This window comes from Nothobranchius furzeri, chromosome 14 (genome assembly GCF_043380555.1).
Source record: "Nothobranchius furzeri strain GRZ-AD chromosome 14, NfurGRZ-RIMD1, whole genome shotgun sequence".
Classification (NCBI taxonomy): domain Eukaryota; kingdom Metazoa; phylum Chordata; class Actinopteri; order Cyprinodontiformes; family Nothobranchiidae; genus Nothobranchius; species Nothobranchius furzeri.
This window is the reverse complement of record NC_091754.1, coordinates 38,961,786-38,982,124: the sequence shown is the minus strand read 5'-3', so window position 1 is coordinate 38,982,124 and position 20,339 is coordinate 38,961,786. Positions and strand designations below refer to the sequence as shown.

At 48.1% G+C, this 20,339-nt stretch overlaps 1 protein-coding gene across 1 annotated transcript in view; it reads right to left on the bottom strand.

The window, feature by feature from the left end:
• Positions 1–20,339, bottom strand: part of vwa8 (von Willebrand factor A domain containing 8) — a 132,688-nt gene that overhangs the window by 85,614 nt on the left and 26,735 nt on the right. Inside the window, exons 17-18 of the mRNA XM_054746534.2 lie at positions 6,689–6,804; positions 1,790–1,890 (exon numbers count right to left, since the gene is read on the bottom strand). Of these exons, the coding sequence (XP_054602509.1) occupies positions 1,790–1,890; positions 6,689–6,804 (217 nt within the window). The remainder of the gene's footprint in view (positions 1–1,789; positions 1,891–6,688; positions 6,805–20,339) is intronic.

Genomic DNA, 20,339 nt, shown 5'->3' with positions numbered 1-20,339 from the left:
GGGCCTGTTCAGGTTTACGCAGACAATCTTTACATAGAATTGACTTAAAGATATAAAATTAATTCAGTAAAATATAAAGCATTTTATTTAAATATCCATTCATTATTTTACAAGCACAGAGAGCCGCATCAGATTCAGAGCAGAGGGAAGATTCCTCCGACTGAATTCAGTCAGAGGGATCTTCCCGCATGCGCTCTGGTTCTGCGACGCGCTCCAAGCCCCTCTCCACATCTTCAGCTCGCTGTGGACCTTATGTAGTACACGCTGACAGCGAGCTGCGCTGAGCAGTGTCCAGCTGAGATGTTCAGAAGGAAATCTTTTCTTGAGTGATTTAGCTACATCTGCGATGTGCAAAACGAATAAAATGTCAGTTCGTCTGCATGCATCGGGGTAATTCTTTCTATTCTTTCTCCGTCAAAATAAACGGTCAAATATGGGAACTGTCCGGTCAACACAAGCCCTGCTTTTAACTGTTCTGTTTTCTTGTGAAAATAGATCAAATTAAACTTGATTTACACCAGAGCCAGGCGCACTGCGCCGTTATCTCCGTCACTGTAAATGAGGGAAAAAACAAACTGATCGAATCCTTTTCTGACCTTCCCCACCTACAAAGTTTAATTACAAAAATCAAACGTGACAGAGCCTGGATTTGTATTCTGAACAGTCTAAACATGTTTTAAAAAGAAATGTATGACAAAAGTGGCACCTGCTCAGTAAAACCATCAACAGGGTGAAAAATATCAAAATATTGTAGGCAGAGACGGGCTACAACTTCTGGATCCATTTTATATAAATTGTTTCATTGATCATCGTCTTAAGAAAGATAACTTTGACATACACGAGCGACCGGTACCGACTGCTGTCACCTGTTGTGAGCAGCTCTCTGCTGTCTGAGGGTAGGCCCCGCCCACAACGCCGCGGCTGCTGTGGCTCCCAGTGTTTTCTTTACTGTGGGAAACGGGTAATAATGGCTCTTTGATGGGAACAGGTTGCCGACCCCTGGTTTAAGTGTTTCAATTTTTTTTTTAAGAATTCGATTAAAAATGAAGGCGCCCGGCCCGTGTCCGAGGTAATGACACAGTCGTTGGCCCGAGGGCCGTCGGGCCGGGCCGACCCGAGGGCCTAGGGCTTCAGTGCAGGGCTCTAACTTCAAACTCAGACCCTCCGCCCAATCACCCACATCATCCCACAAGACAATACCAATGACCCCCATCATCTCTATGTGATGGAACCGATCAAAGGAGCCCAAAGAGATTGATTTGAAGTGGAAGCAGAGGCTGTATCAAGTGTAATATGAGCTAACAAAAGATTTCTATACTGGTTAATGCAAAGAGTATCTCTATTTTTCCAATTCATGAGGATAGTTTTCTTGGCGATGCATATGGCAGTCAGAACCATGTGAACCAAACATGTTTCAATCAGGACATCGTGCGTGTGCGTGTGCGTGTGCGCGCGCTCGTATATTTGATATGTGTGTGTGTGTGTGTGTGTGTGTGTGTGTGTGTGTGTGTGTGTGTGTGTGTGTGTGTGTGTGTGTGTGTGTGTGTGTGCGCAGAATGTCTGTTCCTATGTTTTTAAACAGTTCGGAGGTTGAGTAACAGAATTTCAAAGTAATAAAAATTGCATTATTACACAATAATATATTTGTCAGCGTTAATTAATGAAGGAGTTCACATAGTAAAACCCTAACAGTTCTTTGTATCATTTATTATTATTATTATCATCCCTAAAATCTGCTCATATCAACTGAATATTTTTGGTTTACCGTTTCTGTATGAGTGTAACTTACAGCAATAATCATGCGTGAGTTCAGCAGCATCCGGTGAGTCCTGGATGGAGCAGCTAGAGAGGCTTTTCTCCAGAGAGGCCCGAGCCAAGCTTGGCAAGAACCTGAAATGCCAAAATAAACCAGAACAGATTAAATCACTGGACCTCAGGGACCTGCTGGGAGTGTAGGCACTGAGAAGACCACCAATGTATGATGGTGCTTGTCCATGTAAGGTCCTAAAGACCTGGGACCTCATTTATCAAGCTTGCTTACGCACAAACGTGGCAGGAAAACTGCGTAAGCAACTTTCCACGCAAACTTTGGGATTTATGAAAGAAAACAGCGGAAAACTCTGCGCAACTTTAAGTTGACTAAGGACCTGGCTTACGCACATGTTGGACATGGAGAGCACCTGCAGTGCTGCTGCTGAGAAGGATAACATTATGAAATCCTGCAGCATTATCACTTGTACTGCTTCGTTTTCAGACAGAACAAGACGCCCCACACAGCCCTCGCTCCAACATGAGCCGACATCTAAATTATGAATACGTTGAACTTTGATTTGAAGAAAATCGTGATTTGAACTGAAAGTAGGGTCGTAGGGATTAACCGGTTTGACTATTATCTGCAGTTAAACCCGTAAAAACGGCTACAACGCGGGCTATAAAAGACAAAAACACAATAGACCACACGGACAAAAACAAAAGTGAAACTGAACGCGCAGAAGCTGAAGCGTGACCACAACCATCGGGACTGCTCCATTTCCACCTCAGAAGCAGCTTAAGTCTCCTGTGTGGGAATATTTCTAATATAGCTGAAATTTACAGGGGTTAACCGTGGTTACTAGTCAAACCAGTTAATCCCTGCAACCCTAACTGAAATCGCAATTTCTTCTAGAAAATTTGCATCCTTCAGCCCTACATTGTGCATCCAGTAGTATGAAGGGTGTTGTTTATGTTTATTCATTTAGCAGAAGAGATGATTTAGTGTTGCGAGAGGCCTTTAACCCCTCACGACCACCTCACAATCAGCAGATGTGCGATTGCACAATTATCAAATGCTTGATCTTTTGCTCATCCCTCATGAAGGTCTCACACTATTGAAGCTGAACTGTGACCCAAAAGTACCCCAATCATTCATACAGCGGAGGCGCCAACCTAGCTCCCCAGCTATTTTCATACCAATACACTTTTCTCTGCACACAATGACCAGAACTTTCAAGAAAGCTTATTTTCTGTGCTTATGTAAAAAAAATAAAATAAAATAAAAATATCCCTAAACAATGTTTTACTTTCTTTCCACTTTCTCCTTCAACTCCCATAAATCCCTGTGTGTCCTCTTATGGCAAGCAAAGACAACAGATATGAATGAAAAAGTTTGTATTTGTTCATTCTTTGCACATAAAGGTTAAAAAAACAAGACATCTATAACACCACAACAGTCTCCGGATAACACCACAACAGTCTCCGGGTCTTTGGACTCGAAGGTGGGACGTGTTGCTACCAGACGTACAGCCAGGTCGTATCGTAATGGGTCGTACAGCGTGAGAACACGTCTCGTTCGCTTCACTCTATGAGGAAATTGTATAGCTTGAGATGGAGCAGAATGCTGCAAGTAAAACAGGCACACAGTGTACACACCACTTAAGCATGAGGAGATGAAGGTGTGGAGAACAGTCTCAAGTTTAAAGCGAGACAGGATGTGACTCGGCTTAGCAATGTTCCTGAGATGGAAGAAGGAAGAGCCAACAAGAGAACTGTACAGAATTTTTATGTTTCATTACTTTAATCCTATTAACTAATGTATTACTATATGCCTGGAAGCATGCTCACACTCAGACACACCCACACATTCTTGTTCTTCCCATACACACACGCACTGTCTCTCTGTGACCTCACTCCCATACACACACACACACACACACACACACACACACACACACACACACACACACACACACACACACACACACACCTCTGTTCTTTTCTTATCTCATGTTATAACATAAACTCTCAGATCAGAATCTCTTGGCAGTTGCCTCGTGCTCTGCCCCGATTGCAGTTTGGTGACTTGTCTGCTTATCGTCTCCTTTTCTCTTCGACTGCAAGTATTGAGTTATTGATAAAATCCCTAACAAGAACTGACATGAGAATCCATGGTAAGGGCTGGGTCAAAGGTCACACCAAGATTCCTGACTAAGAGCTTTGTGTAACTAAGCTGACCAAGACAGTTAGAGCCCTGCACTGAAGACCTAGGCCCTCGGGCCGGGATTCGGGCCAACGACAGTGTAATTACCTCGGACACGGGCCGGGTGCCTTTATTTTTAATCGAATTCATTTAAAAAATTGAAACACTTAAACCAGGGGTCGGCAACCTGTTCCCATCAAAGAGCCATTATTACCCGTTTCCCACAGTAAAGAAAACACTGGGAGCCACAGCAGCCGCGGCGTTGTGGGCGGGGCCTACCCTCAGACAGCAGAGAGCTGCTCACAACAGGTGACAGCAGCCGGTACCGGTCGCTCGTGTACGTCAAAGCTATCTTTCATAAGAAGATAATCAATAAAACGATTTATATAAATTGGATCCAGAAGTTGTAGCCCGTCTCTGCCTACAATATTTTAATATTTTTCACCCTGTTGGTGGTTTTACTGAGCAGGTGCCACTTTTGTCATACGTGTCTTTTTAAAACATGTTTAGACTGTTCAGAATACAAATCCAGGCTCTGTCACGTTTGATTGTTGTAATTAAACTTTGTAGGTGGGGAAGGTCAGAAAAGGATTTGATCATTTTGTTTTTCCCTCATTTACAGTGACGGAGATAACGGTGCAGTGCGCCTGGCTCTGGTGTTAATCAAGTTTAATTTGATCTATTTTCACAAGAAAACAAAACAGTTAAAAGCAGGGCTTGTGTTGACCGGATAATTCCCGTATTTGACCGTTTATTTTGACGGAGAAAGAATAGAAAGAATTACTCCGAAGCATGCAGACGAACTGACATTTTATTCTACGCACATCGCAGATGTTGCTAAATCACTCAAGAAAAGATTCCCATCTGAACATCTGAGCTGGACACTGCTCAGCGCAGCTCGCTGTCAGCGTGTACTACATACATGCAGGTCGGATAGCAGCTGACCCTTCTCACCCGGGACACAGATTTTTTGAGCTGCTTCCCTCAGGCAGGAGGTTACGGTCCATCCGGACCAGAACCTCCCGCCATAAGAACAACTTCTTTCCGTCTGCCGTTAGACTTGTGAATAGCTTATAAACACACAACCATGCTCCTCTTCTGTACTCGACACAACGTCACGTTATCGGCCATGTTACCATTACCTGCCATCCATTTTTTATAGCTGCAAGTTTTATTCTATTTGATTCTATTTTTAATCTTATTATGTGTTCATGTTATATGTAGCACATTAGTACCAAAGCAAGTTCCTAGTTTGTGAATTGTTTGTTCACTGACAATGGTAATAAACCTATTCTGATTCTGATAAGGTCCACAGATAGCTGAAGATGTGGGGAGGGGGTTGGAGCGCGTCGCAGAACCAGAGCGCATGCGGGAAGATTCCTCCGACTGAATTCAGTCGGAGGAATCTTCCCGCTGATCTGAATCTGATGTGGCTCTCTGTGCTTGTAAAATAATGAATGGATATTTAAATAAAATGCTTTATATTTTACTGAATTAATTTTATATCTGTAAGTCAATTCTATGTAAAGATTGTCTGCGTAAACCTGAACAGGCCCGTCTTACTGTGAGACCGGGTTGACGGGTCACGCTTGTGCGTAATCATAGGCGCTTTCTGAGCTGAAGAGGATGTGAGATTCTGGGCGTCTCCTCAGACGGCTCCTGGATGCGTCGCCACATTGGAGACAGGAACAAGCACTATTCAGCCCAAGTTTCATAATCAGGGAACATTTTCTAAGTGACAAGTCTCTCTGAGAGACCGGGTTTGGAAAACTCTCGCTTCAGTGGGAGGAACCTTCCCGCATGTGCTCTGGTTCTGCAACGCGCTCCAAACCCCTCTCCACAACTTCAGCTCGCTGTGCACCAATGCGCTGACAGCGAGCTGCGCTGAGCAGTGTCCAGCTCAGATGATCAGATGGGAATCTTTTCTTGTGTGATTTAGCAACATCTGCGATGTGCGTAGAATAAAATGTCAGTTCGTCTGCATGCATTGGGGTAATTCTTTCTATTCTTTCTCCGTCAAAATAAATGGTCAAATACGGGAACTATCCGGTCAACACAACATAAGCCCTGCTTTTAACTTTTCTGCTTTCTTGTGAAAATTGTTGGAAAGAGATAAAATTTAACTTGATTACCACCAGAGCCAGTGTGCCGTTAATCTCCGTGACGGTAAACAAGGGAAAAACAAATTGATCAGATCCTGCACGTATTTTAACACATTGGTCAGGATTGACGCACTTTGTTTTCATTTAGTTGGTTAAAAAAAAGTCGGGCTCGGGTCGGGCCAGAGAATCCTGAAAACCTTTTCGGACCGGGTCGGGCCGGGGCTCCACCCCCTCAGGCCGGGCCGGACACGGGCTCAGATTTTAGGCCCGTGCGGGGCTCTAAAGACAGCCTTTGGCCTCTTTTAGAAAACAATGATGCCAAGTTGCTACAAAGCCGTGGCGGCATCAGGGAGCCTTAGATTATTAATAAGTGGTCAGACCATGGTGGTAATGTGGCACAGTTGTGTCCTTTCTTACAAAAGATTACACTATGGCATTATATGGGGGTATGGGGGCGGTCCTCTGCGCTGCTGTGGACTTCTGTTTGTCTTGAACATAGCTTGCTTTTTACTGTGATCGAAGAAGCGCTCATTAAGTTCTTTTAACAAGCCGCTCTTAAAAGCGTCAACATTTTAAAAGAGTGAATTCCTGTTGAAGTTGATGAGGAACCTGTCTAAGGATGTGGACTCACCTGGAGAGACAAGCTTTATGGACAGCCTGAGCAATGCTCTCATCAGGATACTGGGACAGGCGCTTGCAGATCCTCAGCAGCTGTCTGGTGGACAGAGACGAAGCCAGAGACTGGGCCTGGTGAGACAAACGCAGAGACATCATCCACTGAAGTGGAGGGGAATGGAAGGTGGTGGCTTGCTAAGGAGAACGCCTCCCTGCGGGAGTTTGGATGGACCGTTGTGTCCCAGCTGAGCTCATCAGGGCTTCAGTCTGACAGCCTGTCAGTGAAACATGGTCCAGCCTTCTGGATGTGGACTCTACAGGTGATTTCATCAGATTTTCTTACAGGAGTGTCGGTGAGTTTAGCGGTGTCTGACTGATGCTCAGAGCTAGTTTTTATATCTGCAGTCAGACCAAAAAAATCTCACTTCGCTCAGAGATTGTTCTTTAAAACTCGTATTGAATCCACTGAGTTGATGCATTTTAACAACTTTCTGTTACTAATACGGTGTTTGACCCCCTGTCGCCTTCAGAACTGCCTTAATTCTATGTGGCGTTGATTCAACAAGGTGCTGAAAGCATTCTTTAGAAATGTTAGCCCATATTGATAGGATAGCATCTTGCAGTTGATTTGAGTTTGAATTTATTTATTTGAATGGGACAATGCATATTAATCAATGTACAAGATGTAAATATACCAAAATTAGCTAAGCTAGTTTCCATCCGTAGTCCCATGTACATAAAGCACAGACATTACAATTTAAAACAAGGTAAAAAACATACAAAATACGAATTAAAAACAAGGATAGCTAAAATATGTGAATAACATAACTTCTTATTTCCCCATACATGCTAAAAAAAGAATCAAATTCAGATATGAGGCAAATCATTAGATTTCAAGGATAAACGACAACAAGAAGAACAAGTATAGATAAAACCAGATGATTAATGTTTGCCTTGACGATTTCGAAGTAGCCAGTTTTCAACTGACTTTTAAAGTATATATGGAAGGAAGGACTGTCTCTTAAATTAACTGGCAACTTATTCCACTCCCTTAATTGATAAAAGTGTTCTGTGCAAATGTGCAAATTCTGTGCTGTTCCTAACGCCTAGTGTTGAACCTAGCTACATTTCTGAGCACCCTTAGCTACTTTCTGTAGAACTTTCTTCTAGATATGTCCTGCAAATTAGCAACAAAATAGCCATTTTTGCTCCAAACCGTTCTTTGGATTGACGTTGTCTCAGCTGTCATCAAGGATATAAACGTTACAGATACATCAAATGTCACTGGCACTTTAGCTCACCTTGTGAGATGTCTGACTCTCATGCAGAAGACCTGGGTTTGATTCCAGGTGTGAACGTTATTTGGAGTTTCTTTTTTACATTAATGATATATTTTTTACAGTAATAAGACGGCCAAACTTTTATTTGAGACTCGCCGAACGGCACTGAATTCACGGATAAAAAAGATGTGGGTTCAACTTTCATTTTGGAACAATTTTTCAAGCAAGGGAAGGGAATGATCTGAGCATGCAGGAGGACTGACCCATCATAAACCTTTGTCGGCTGTGCTGAAGAGAAAGGTACAGAACCGTCTCGTCTCGTCGTCTCGTCGTTCTCGTCTTCCTCCGCTTATCCGGGTCCGGGTCGCGGGGGCAGCATCCCAACTAGGGAGCTCCAGGCCGTCCTCTCCCCGGCCTTGTCCACCAGCTCCTCCGGCAGGACCCCAAGGCGTTCCCGGACCAGATTGGAGATGTAACTTCTCCAACGTGTCCTGGGTCGACCCGGGGGCCTTCTGCCGGCAGGACATGCCCGAAACACCTCCCCAGGGAGGCGTCCAGGAGGCATCCTGACCAGATGCCCAAACCACCTCAACTGGCTCCTTTCGATCCGGAGGAGCAGCGGTTCTACTCCGAGTCCTTCCCGAATGTCCGAGCTCCTCACCCTATCTCTAAGGCTGAGCCCGGCCACCCTACGGAGGAAACTCATTTCGGCCGCTTGTATCCGCGATCTCGTTCTTTCGGTCATTACCCAAAGCTCATGACCATAGGTGAGGATTGGGACGTAGATCGACCGGTAAATCGAGAGCCTGGCTTTCTGGCTCAGCTCCCTCTTCCCCACGACAGATCGGCTCAGCGTCCGCATCACTGCAGACGCCGAACCAATCCGCCTGTCGATCTCCCGATCCCTCCTACCCTCACTCGTGAACAAGACCCCGAGATACTTAAACTCCTCCACTTGAGGTAGGACCTCTCCCCCGACCCGGAGGTGGCAAGCCACCCTTTTCCGGTCGAGAACCATGGTCTCAGATTTGGAGGTGCTGATCCTCATCCCAGCCGCTTCACATTCGGCCGCGAACCTACCCAGCAAGAGCTGAAGGTCAGAGCTGGATGAAGCTAGGAGGACCACATCATCCGCAAAAAGCAGAGACGAGATTCTCCTGCCACCAAACTCGACACACTCCACACCACGGCTGCGTCTAGAAATTCTGTCCATAAATGTGATGAACAGAACCGGTGACAAAGGGCAGCCCTGGCGGAGTCCAACCCTCACTGGGAACAGGTCCGACTTACTACCGGCTATGCGGACCAAACTCACGCTCCTCTGGTAAAGGGACTGAATGGCCCTTAACAGAAAGCCACCCACCCCATACTCCTGGAGCGTACCCCACAGGGTGCCCCTGGGGACACGGTCATAAGCCTTCTCCAAATCCACAAAGCACATGTGGATTGGTTGGGCAAACTCCCATGCCCCCTCCATCACCCTTGCAAGGGTATAGAGCTGGTCCACAGTTCCACGGCCAGGACGAAAACCACATTGCTCCTCCTCTATCTGAGATTCAACTATCGATCGGACCCTCCTCTCCAGTACCTTGGAGTAGACCTTTCCAGGGAGGCTGAGGAGTGTGATCCCCCTATAGTTGGAACACACCCTCAGGTCACCCTTCTTAAAGATGGGGACCACCACCCCGGTCTGCCACTCCCTAGGAACTGCCCCCGATGACCACGCAATGTTGTAGAGACGTGTCAACCACAACAGCCCTACAACATCCATAGCCTTGAGATACCCAGGACGAACCTCATCCGCCCCCGGGGCTCCGCCGCTGTGTAGTTGTTTGACTACCTCAGCAACTTCTGCCCTCGAGATCAGACAGTCCATCCCCAGGCCTCCCAGCTCTGGTTCCTCCTCGGAATGCGCATTGGTGGGATTGAGGAGCTCCTCAAAGTATTCCTTCCACCGTCCGACTATAGCCTCAGTTGACGTCAGCAGCTCCCCATCCCCACTGTAAACAGTGTGAGCGAGTTGCTGCCTTCCTCTCCTGAGGCGCCGGACAGTTTGCCAGAACCTCTTTGGAGCCGATCGATAGTCTTTCTCCATGGCCTCACCAAACTCCTCCCACGCCCGAGATTTTGCCTCGGCAACTGCCACTGCTGCACCCCGCTTGGCTATCCGGTACCTGTCTGCTGCCTCCGGAGACCCACAGACCAGCCACGCCCTGTAGGCCTCCTTCTTCAGCCTGACGGCTCCCCGAACCTCTGGTGTCCACCAGCGGGTACGGGGGTTGCCACCACGACTGGCACCGGCCACCTTACGACCACAGCTAGCAACAGCCGCCTCGACAATCGCAGAGTGGAACAAGGCCCACTCGGACTCAATGTCCCCCACTGCTCTCGGGACGTGGTCAAAGCTCTGCCGGAGGTGGGAGTTGAAGACCGTCTTGACAGGTTCTTCTGCCAGGCGTTCCCAGCAGACCCTCACTATGCGTTTGGGTCTGCCAGGTCTACGCGGCATGTTCCCTTGCCATCTGATCCAACTCACCACCAGGTGGTGATCAGTTGACAGCTCCACCCCTCTCTTCACTCGGGTGTCCAAAACATACCGTCGCAGGTCAGATGATACGAACAGAACCAAATTATTTAATTAATTAGCTGCGTGTTCTCCTGTCCTCTGTCCTCCGGGCCACACACACACACACACACGCACGTTCACACACACAGGACTGTCTCAGCTGTTATTTTCGTTAAGGAGTGTGCACGTACGGCATGCACACCTCATGCACGAGCTTACTTTTGAAGCTGCAGTTAAGCGTTAGGCCTGAGTGGCGATCGCGAGCATAAAAACTTCAAACTTCCTTACAGTCCCTGTACAAAAGGCCCCATAGTTAAGAGTTCTCCTTTCTATTCTGTTCAGTTGTTCACCTGTAGTTGCTTAGAGTGACCTGTAGATGTCACCCCACCACTTTGGATGGGAGAGGTTTTGGGTAGGTGGATACGTGGGTGAAATCTATATGAGTGTGTTTGCTCCCGATTATCAGCAGAGAAGTGGTCATTTCGTGAGAAGTGTGCGTTACTGAACAACGTAAGTCTGTGATGTATGAGGATGTGCGGATAAAATGTGTTTGTGACTAGTTGAAGTTAGAGGGAAGTGAAGATGTTTCTGTTTGTGTCGCTAGCGAGTGCTAAGCTAAGCTAAGCTAAGCTAAGTTAGGCTAGCTCTCCTGCCGTGTGATTGGGGATAATTGTGTGCTGAATTAGCTCAGTGGGTTTATGTATGGGATGTGGGTAATATCTGGTTTATGGTAGCAAAGTGGATGTTAGTTTCTTTCCTACCTGTGTTTCTGTTGATGTACTCTGAGTTACTATTATGAACATTTTAGTGATGTACTATTTTCTTTCTGTTCATTACAGAGACCACACACACACACACACACACACAGACACACACACACACCTGTACCTAAACTTGTATGTAACACCTGCTCCTCCAACAAGCCTGTTACCTTTGACTGTGTGGAGGCAATACAAGAGTTTAAACCATCCTGGGCGTCTTCGGTGTCTTCTTCCTGAATCGCCATCCGGGCCTAGAGTAGTGTTCTGGCCGACACTCCGGGGAGATGCAGCTGCAAACCTGAATCAACACCTTACAGTCCTCCCCTTCCGGGTTATCTACCCAACACTAGTGGTCCTTCGAGCCGGATGTAAGCTGCTTCTACCCTAACAAGTTGGATGACATTCAGAACTTCTCAGCTCTTGGTGCGCGCCCACGGCGTAATGTACGTCGTCCCCTACATTATGAAGCTTATGAGACTGACTTCCCCTGGCTTGGTGCAGGTTACCGGGAGGAAAGTGAAATAGGAGGTGACACCTGTTCTTCCCACCATCCGCCGTCTGACCCCTCTGAAAACCGCTCATACAGCCAAATCACACCAATGAGAGCAGAGTTGGAGGATGTACAACGTGAAAGGTTCCTGTTACAGCAATCACATGACCAGATGAGAGCTGGGCTGGCTGATTTCCAGGCACTTCATGCTAGTTTGCTGCAGCTGTTGGACCGTGCGGAGAGTCTGCAGCTCAATCCACCGACCAGAGGCCCTGCTGTTCATCTCCAGCCACCTCCTACTGAGGAGGAAGAGGACTGGCCCCTACCACCTCCTCCGGTTGCGTTCACGGAGGAACCTGTCCACAGTCAAAGCCCAGTCACAGACCGCATCGACACGATGATGAAAGAGCTTCAAGCTCTAAAGAGGGAGTCTATGACTGCACAGGAGGGCCGGATCATTCCCCCACCTGAATCTAAGCCGAGGTTCACGTCTCCTCAGCTAAGGCCCACCTACCCTCCAGCGCCGCCTCCAAGTGGACACCTCCCTCCATTGCAACCACTGCCAGCTCCGACTCCGTCCCCATCCACTCCTTTCTCCGCCTCCCAGATGCATAGACCCTTTGGCTTGGCTGCGGCCCCGGATATGAACTACAGGGGGCCTCATCCAAGTATTCCCAAGCTCACACGTCGTGATCCAGGAGAATTCGCCCGACTGAAGATGGCGCTAGAGAACTTACTGCCTTCGGAGAGTTCAGAGCTCTTCAAGTACCACGTCTTGTTAGATCACCTCCACTTAGAGGAAGCGAAGTTGATAGCGGACGCTTATCTCCATTCTGCCACGCCCTTCAGTGACACCATGCATGCTCTTAATGACCGGCTTGGACAGCCCCATCAGCTCGCCCTGCAGAGTATTGCTGCTGTCATGGACTCACCTGACATCCGCCCAGGGGATGCAGTCGCCTTCGAGCGATTCTCTCTCCACATCCAGTCGCTCGTGGGTATGCTGAAGACTTTGGGCACAGATGGGGAGGTCGAACTCCAGTGTGGCTCCCATGTGGCTCGACTCCTGGGTAAACTCCCTCCAGAACAAAGAGCTGATTTCCGTCGGTGCATGTACAGCCATTCTGGTCAGGCATACACTCTGGACGACCTGTCTACCTGGTTAAAGTACGAATCCTGGTGTCAGGGCTATGACGGTTCACCCACTCCAATGATCACCAAGGAGAAACGTGATGTCAGACCAAGTAGGCGCCCTGTTGCGGTTCTTCACGGTGCAGAGACCTCACCCAGGTCAGTAGGTACCACTCCAAACAAAGCTAGGCAGCAGCCCTACTGCGCCTTCTGTGATAACCGTGCTCACCACCTGAGTCAGTGTCCAGAGATCGTTAAGCTGAGTCGAGAACAGCTCACACACTGGATAAAGACCAACAAGAGGTGCTGGTGTTGCGCTCGTTCCCATCAGGCAGCCCAGTGCACCCTCAAGAAACCCTGCAGCCTGTGTCAGGGTCATCATTTGCAGGTCCTTCACAACGTTAATTCCAAGCCATTACAGACCTTAGGCCCAGCGTCTGCTCCACCACGAGAAAGTGGGAATCCTACAGGCGTCCTGTACCTCGACCGTCCTACAGAGAACAGCCAAGTTCTGTTAAAGGTTGTCCCAGTCATTCTTCACCATAATGGCAAGACCTTGAGCACTCACGCAGTTTTGGATGATGGGTCAGAGAGGACTATGCTGCTGCCCACCGCTGCCCAGATTCTTGACCTTCAAGGCATTCGAGAGACCCTTCCATTGTGCACTATCAGACAAGATGTGCAAACTCTGCATGGCTCGTGTGTCTCATTCGAGATCTCCGCGGGTGGCAAACCTAAGCTGAGGTACAAGGTCCGCAACGCCTTCACCGCTACCCGTATCGACCTAGCCGAGCGCAGCTATCCTGTGGAGTCCTTGCAGCGGAAGTACAGGCACCTCAGAGGCCTGCCTCTCCAGGCCTTTAAGAAGGTCAAACCCCTCCTTCTCATTGGCAGTGACCACCCACAGCTCATTACTCCAACTGAAGCTGTTCGTCTCGGTCCACCGGGTGGTCCCGCTGCTATGCGCACCAGGTTAGGGTGGACACTACAGGGCCCCTCCAGCCTTATCGGTTCCTCTTCGCTGCCACAACAGTGCCTATTCACGACCGCCATCCCTCCTCAGATGAATGAGTTACTCAAGCATGTGGAGAAGTTATGGCAGGTAGATGTTGTCCCAGTACCAGAAGGCAAAGTGGTTACTCGGTCAAGAGAAGATAACTATGTAGTTAACCTGTTGGAGCAGAAGACAGTTCGTGTGGATGTTGAGGGCATCCACCGCTATGCCACCCCCCTCCTTCGCCGCCAGAACATGCCACACCTTAAAGCTAGCCCTAACGTAGTCGTTCCCAGTTTGAGGAGTGTGGAGAGAAGGCTCCAGAAAGATCCAGAGCGGGCTAAGATCTACGGCGCCGAAATAGAGAAATTGGTCCAGGCCGGTTCGGTGGTTAAGGTGGCCCCCTCTGAGGTTGCTCCAGCAGATGAGTCATGGCACATCCCTCACCACCTGGTTAGTCACAATGGCAAAGATCGCCTTGTGTTCAACTGTTCGTTCCAGTTCCAAGGCCAAGCCCTCAATGACCATCTTCTACCTGGGCCGACCCTGAGCGCCTCGCTCCTTGGTGTCCTCCTTCGCTTTCGTGAGCATGCCGTAGCCATTAGTGGTGACATAAAGGGTATGTTCCACCAGATTCGCCTCCTTCCTGAAGACCGTTCCCTTCTGCAGTTTGTGTGGCAGGATCTGCACCCTGAGGCACCTGTGGCTGTCTATGAATGGCAGGTCCTCCCCTTTGGTACAACCTGCAGCCCATGCTGTGCAACCTTCGCTCTGCAGCGCCACGTCAGGGATCACACTGACAGAGATGATCCAATACGTCACTCTGTGGGACAGTGTTTCTATGTTGATAACCTCCTTCAGAGTGTACCAACCCCTGAAGAAGCTTGGGACCTAGTGGACTGGCTAAGAGCCCTCCTGTCTTCTGCTGGATTTGTCCTTCGCCAGTGGGCCAGTAATGAACCCAGCACCATTGGCCACCTACCTGAAGACCTCAGATCCACAAGTGCAGGACTTTGGCTCACTCAAGACAAATCGGACACCTCCGAGCCAACTCTGGGCCTTAGCTGGCACTTCCCCACGGACACTTTGGGGTACAAGCACCGCAAAGTCAGTTATGGCGCCCCCACTATGCGGAACATTTATAAGGTTCTCGCAAGCCAGTACGACCCACTTGGCTTCATCCTACCGTAAACTACCCGAGCCAAGATGCTGGTGAGGCGCCTTTGGGATCAACAGAGGGGGTGGGATGACCCGCACCTTCCGCCAGACCTGCTACAGCAGTGGGAAACTTGGGAAGAGGAGTTGTCATTCCTTGCACAAGTCCTGCTTCCTCGCCCTTATCTCCCAAAGCACATCACGGAGTCAGTCAGTGAGAGAGAGATTCACATCTTCTGTGATGCGTCGGAACAGGCTTATGGTGCAGTGGCCTATATGAGAACAGTGACAGGTGATGGCAGCTCCCATCTGGCCTTCCTGATGGCCCGCTCCCGTGTTGCCCCCAAACGCATTCTCTCCATACCCAGACTCGAACTGTGTGGTGCCCTCTCTGGAGCGCACCTCTCCCGTCTCCTTAGAAATGAGCTCACCCTGGACATGGAGAGAATAGTGCTGTGGTCTGACTCCACCACTGTACTCAACTGGTTGAGGTCCGAGTCATGCCACTTCAAGGTCTTCGTCGGCACCCGCATGGCTGAGATCCAGGAAATAACTCAAGCGTACACCTGGCGCTATGTGGATTCAGCCCAGAACCCCGCGGATTATATAACCCGTGGAAAGACCCTTTTGGACCTGGCCAGACCCAACAGATGGAGTCAATGGCCTCCTTTCCTGCTCCTAAGTCCAGAGCAGTGGCCTCCAGAGCCGAGCGGCACCCTGGCTGAGCCACCAGGCTCATCTGAGCTCCGCAAAGAGACCTTTTGTGGAGTTTCTACCACCTTTGACCCTGCCACCTCGAACTTCAGCGGATATGACACCTGGGCGGAGCTGCTGGAGGCGGTTACTACACAGCTGCATGGGGCGGCCAGAGGCGGGGGAACTTCATCAGCTCAGGACTATATTCAAGCGGAGAAGCACGTTTTGAGAGAAGCTCAAAGGGAGAGCTTTCCTGAGGAGTATTGGCTTCTTAAGCAGGGGAAGTCTGTCCGTCGCAGTAGTCGTCTCCTCGCACTGTCCCCTGAGTTTGACCGTGAAGATGAGGTTATCCATGTAGGGGGACGTCTCCGCCGCTCTGAAGATCTTGCATTTACCAACTCGCACCCCTTAGTTTTGGATCCGACACATCCGGTCACCAGCTTGCTCATTCAGGATGTCGTGAGAAGTGTGCGTTACTGAACAACGTAAGTCTGTGATGTATGAGGATGTGCGGATAAAATGTGTTTGTGACTAGTTGAAGTTAGAGGGAAGTGAAGATGTTTCTGTTTGTGTCGCTAGCGAGTGCTAAGCTAAGCTAAGATAAGCTAGCTCTCATGCCGTGTGATTGGGGATAATTGTGTGCTGAGTTAGCTCAGTGGGTTTATGTATGGGATGTGGGTAATATCTGGTTTATGGTAGCAAAGGGGATGTTAGTTTCTTTCCTACCTGTGTTTCTGTTGATGTACTCTGAGTTACTATTATGAACATTTTAGTGATGTACTATTTTCTTTCTGTTCATTACAGAGACCACACACACACACACACACAGACACACACACACTTGTACCTAAACTTGTATGTAACACCTGCTCCTCCAACAAGCCTGTTACCTTTGACTGTGTGGAGGCAATACAAGAGTTTAAACCATCCTGGGCGTCTTCGGTGTCTTCTTCCTGAATCGCCATCCGGGCCTAGAGTAGTGTTCTGGCCGACACTCCAGGGAGTGGCAGCTGCAAACCTGAATCAACACCTTACAGTCCTCCCCTTCCGGGTTATCTACCCAACAGTCCCTTTAACATGCATTTGTGTTGAAAATGGTAATAACATTTAATTTCTGCTGCTAACAATATAATGGTGGCATGTCTATCATGTATGGGTTGGCAATAATCCAGTTTAAATTATGTTCAAAGATAGAAGCCTTTGTTAACTATATACTACAACGGCTTGCCGTACTTCTGTGACTCATATCTGCAGCGGTTCTGATCAGTAGCACTGCAGGATGCAGAATAAACTGGATGACGGGGACTTTTCATTCGCTTGTAGGGTTTAGTCTTTCTTAGTTTTACCATCATCATCATCATATATTTTTCTGTGCGCCACTTGATCGCGACACTGCTACCCGTTAGCTTTAGCATTAGCCAATCTGCATGTAGCTGAATTTTGATCCCAAACTTTGGACTGGTTCTGCCTTTGCTGGTTCCTTTATTTTCCTCCACTGCATCCAGATGACCACACTGTGCACCAGTAAAAAGCATTTTTCTTACACGTAACTTACTTTTGTTCAATAAAGTTCTGGGGAAAATAGTAACTCAAAGATGTTGCACCAGTGCAACGTTTAAAAATAGACAGACACGCACAGACACTGCTGTACAGCCCTGCTTTGATATGGAAGAGCCTGGGGAAAATCAGGAGGTCAATAGCACCAACCATAGATATGTACCAACTAGCGAGAAAAGCTATTTTTGATCTTTTTCTGCAGCGGTTTTAGTGCTTTTTGGTGCACCGCTGCTAAAACAGCACCCGTGTAGTGGTGCAATGCTGCAACTGCAGTTAAAATAACATTAATATAGCTGGGGGCAGAGTGAAATCAGACTGGGGCGGAACAAAATTAGCTGGAGGCAGCCGCCACGCAAATTTGAACACAGGAAAAACCCTGGGTATGGTGGTCATGAAGGGATGGACATGGTCAGAAACATTGATCAGGTAGCCCGTGGCATCTAAAACATGCCTAATTGGCACTAAGGGGCCTAAAGTGTGACCAAGAAAGCCTAAAGTGTGACCAAGAAAACATCCCCCACACCATGACACCACCACCACCAGCCTGCACAGTGGTAACAAGGCATGATGGATCCATGTTCTCATTATGTTTACGCCAAATTCTGACTCTACCATTTGAATGTCTCAACAGAAATGGAGACTCATCAGACCCGGCAACATTTTTCCAGTCTTCAGCTGTTTTATTTTGGTGAGCTGGTGCACATTATGGCCTCTTTTTCCTATTTGTAGTGAAGATGAGTGGTACCCGGTGGGGTCTTCTGTTGTTGTAGCCCATCTGCCTCAAGGTTAAAGTTAAAGTCCCAGCAGTTGTCACACACACTGATGTGTGTGCAAAATTTGTTCTTCGCATTTGAGCCATCCCCTGGGGGAGCTGTGAGCTGCAGACACAGCTACCATTCGGTGGTAAAACCCCCCAGTCCAACCTCTTAATGCTGAGTATCAAGCAGGGAGGCATTGGGTCCCATTTTTTCCAAAGTCCCGACAGAGAATCAAACCCTAATCTCCCAATCTCAGGGCCGACACTCTGCCACTAGGCCACTGAGGTTGTGCATGTTGTGGCTTCACAAATGCTTTGCTGCATTGCTCAGCTGTAACGAGGGTTAGGGTCTTCTATCAGCTTGAATCAGTCGGCCCATTCTCCTCTGGCCTCTAGAATCAACAAGACATTTCCGCCCACAGGACTGCTGCATACTGGATGTTTTTCCCTTTTCACACCATTCTTTGTAAACCCTAGAAATGGCTGTGGGTGAAAATCCCAGTAACTGAGCAGATTTTAAAATACTCAGACCGGCCCATCAGGCACCAACAACCATGCCACGATCGAAATTGCTTAAATCACCTTTCTTTCCCATTCTGACCTTCAGTTTGGAGTTCAGGAGATGGTCTTGACCAGAACCACACCCCTACATGCATTGAAGGAATTGCCATGTGATTGGTTGATTAGATAATTGCATTAAGGAGAAGTTGAACAGGTGTTCCTAATAATCCTTTAGGTGAGTGTACAATGATTGTTTCTTGGTCTTATACATGTTATTGTTTTATGTTTTTGTTTATGTTTATGTATTTAGCAGACGCTTTTGTCCAAAGCGACTTACAAGTGATAATCGGCATATTGCCCTTGAGGCTAACAACAACAATAACAACAACAACTTGACATCAATCATGGAGAGGAGGGAACAAGAAGTGGACAGTAGAGAGGGGGGACGGGTGCAGGGAGAGTGCTAGTTTAGAAGATGCTCTCTGAAGGGCAGGGTCTTCAGGAGTTTCTTGAAAATTGAAAAGGAAGCCCCTGTTCTGGTAGTGCTTGGAAGGTCATTCCACATTTGTGGAACAATGCATGAGAAGAGTCTGGATTGTCCTGAGCATGGTGTAGGCTCTGCTAGCTGACGATCCTGTGATGACCGGAGCGGCCGGGCCGAGACGTAAGCCTTTACAAGAGGATTCAGGTAGATGGGAGCCGTACCATCTCGGACTTTGTATGCTAGTGTTAGCAATTTGAATTTGATGCGTGCTGCTAGCGGCAGCCAGTGGAGCTCAATGAACAGAGGGGTGACATGTGCTCTTTTTGGCTGATTGATGACCAGACACGCCGCTGCGTTCTGGACCATTTGAAGAGGTCTCACAGTACAGCCTGGAAGACCAGTTAGAAGGGCACTGCAGTAATCGAGACGGGAGATGACAGTAGATTGCACCAGGAGCTGGGTGGCAGTTGTGTTAGGTAAGGTTTGATCTTTCGTATGTTATACAGCGCAAAGCGGTATGAATGAGCAACAGAGGCAACGTGATCTTTAAAGGTCAGGTGTTCATCAATCACAACACCCAGATTTCAAACTGCCTTTGAAGGAGCCAGAGATAGGAAGTCATTTTGGATTGAGATATTGTGCTGTATGGATGGTTTTTCTAGGATGACAAGTAGTTCAGTTTTAGAGAGGTTGAGTTGGAGATTGTGGGATTTCATCCATTTTGATATGTCAGAGAGACAGTTTGATATTCGTGCAGAGACAGTTTGGTCGTCCGGTGGAAATGACAGATTGAGCTGGGGGTCGTCTGCATAGCAGTGATAGGACAAGCCATGTGATCGAATGATCTCACCCAGTGAGGTGGTGTATGTGGCAAAGAGAAGAGGTCCTAGTACGGAGCCCTGGGGAACTCTTGTGGCAAGATGGTGCACGGTAGAGGATTGTCCAAGCCAAGACACACTGAATGATCGTCCTGTGAGGTACGATTCAAACCAGGCGTGTGCTTTCTCTGTAATGCCCATGATAGAGAGTGTGGACAGAAGGAAGCCATGGTTGACAGTGTCAAATGCAGCCGATAAGTCGAGCAGGATAAGCACTGAGGATTTGGCAGTCGCTCTAGCTTCTTTTAAGGATTCAGTCACTGCTAACAGAGCAGTTTCAATGGAGTGGCCCATTTTCAACCCAGATTGGTAAGGGTCAAGCAGACAGTTTTGTGAGAGGTATTCTGTGATCGGCTTGAAAGCCACCCTTTCAATGATTTTGGACAGAAAAGGGAGGAGAGAGATAAGTCGGTAGTT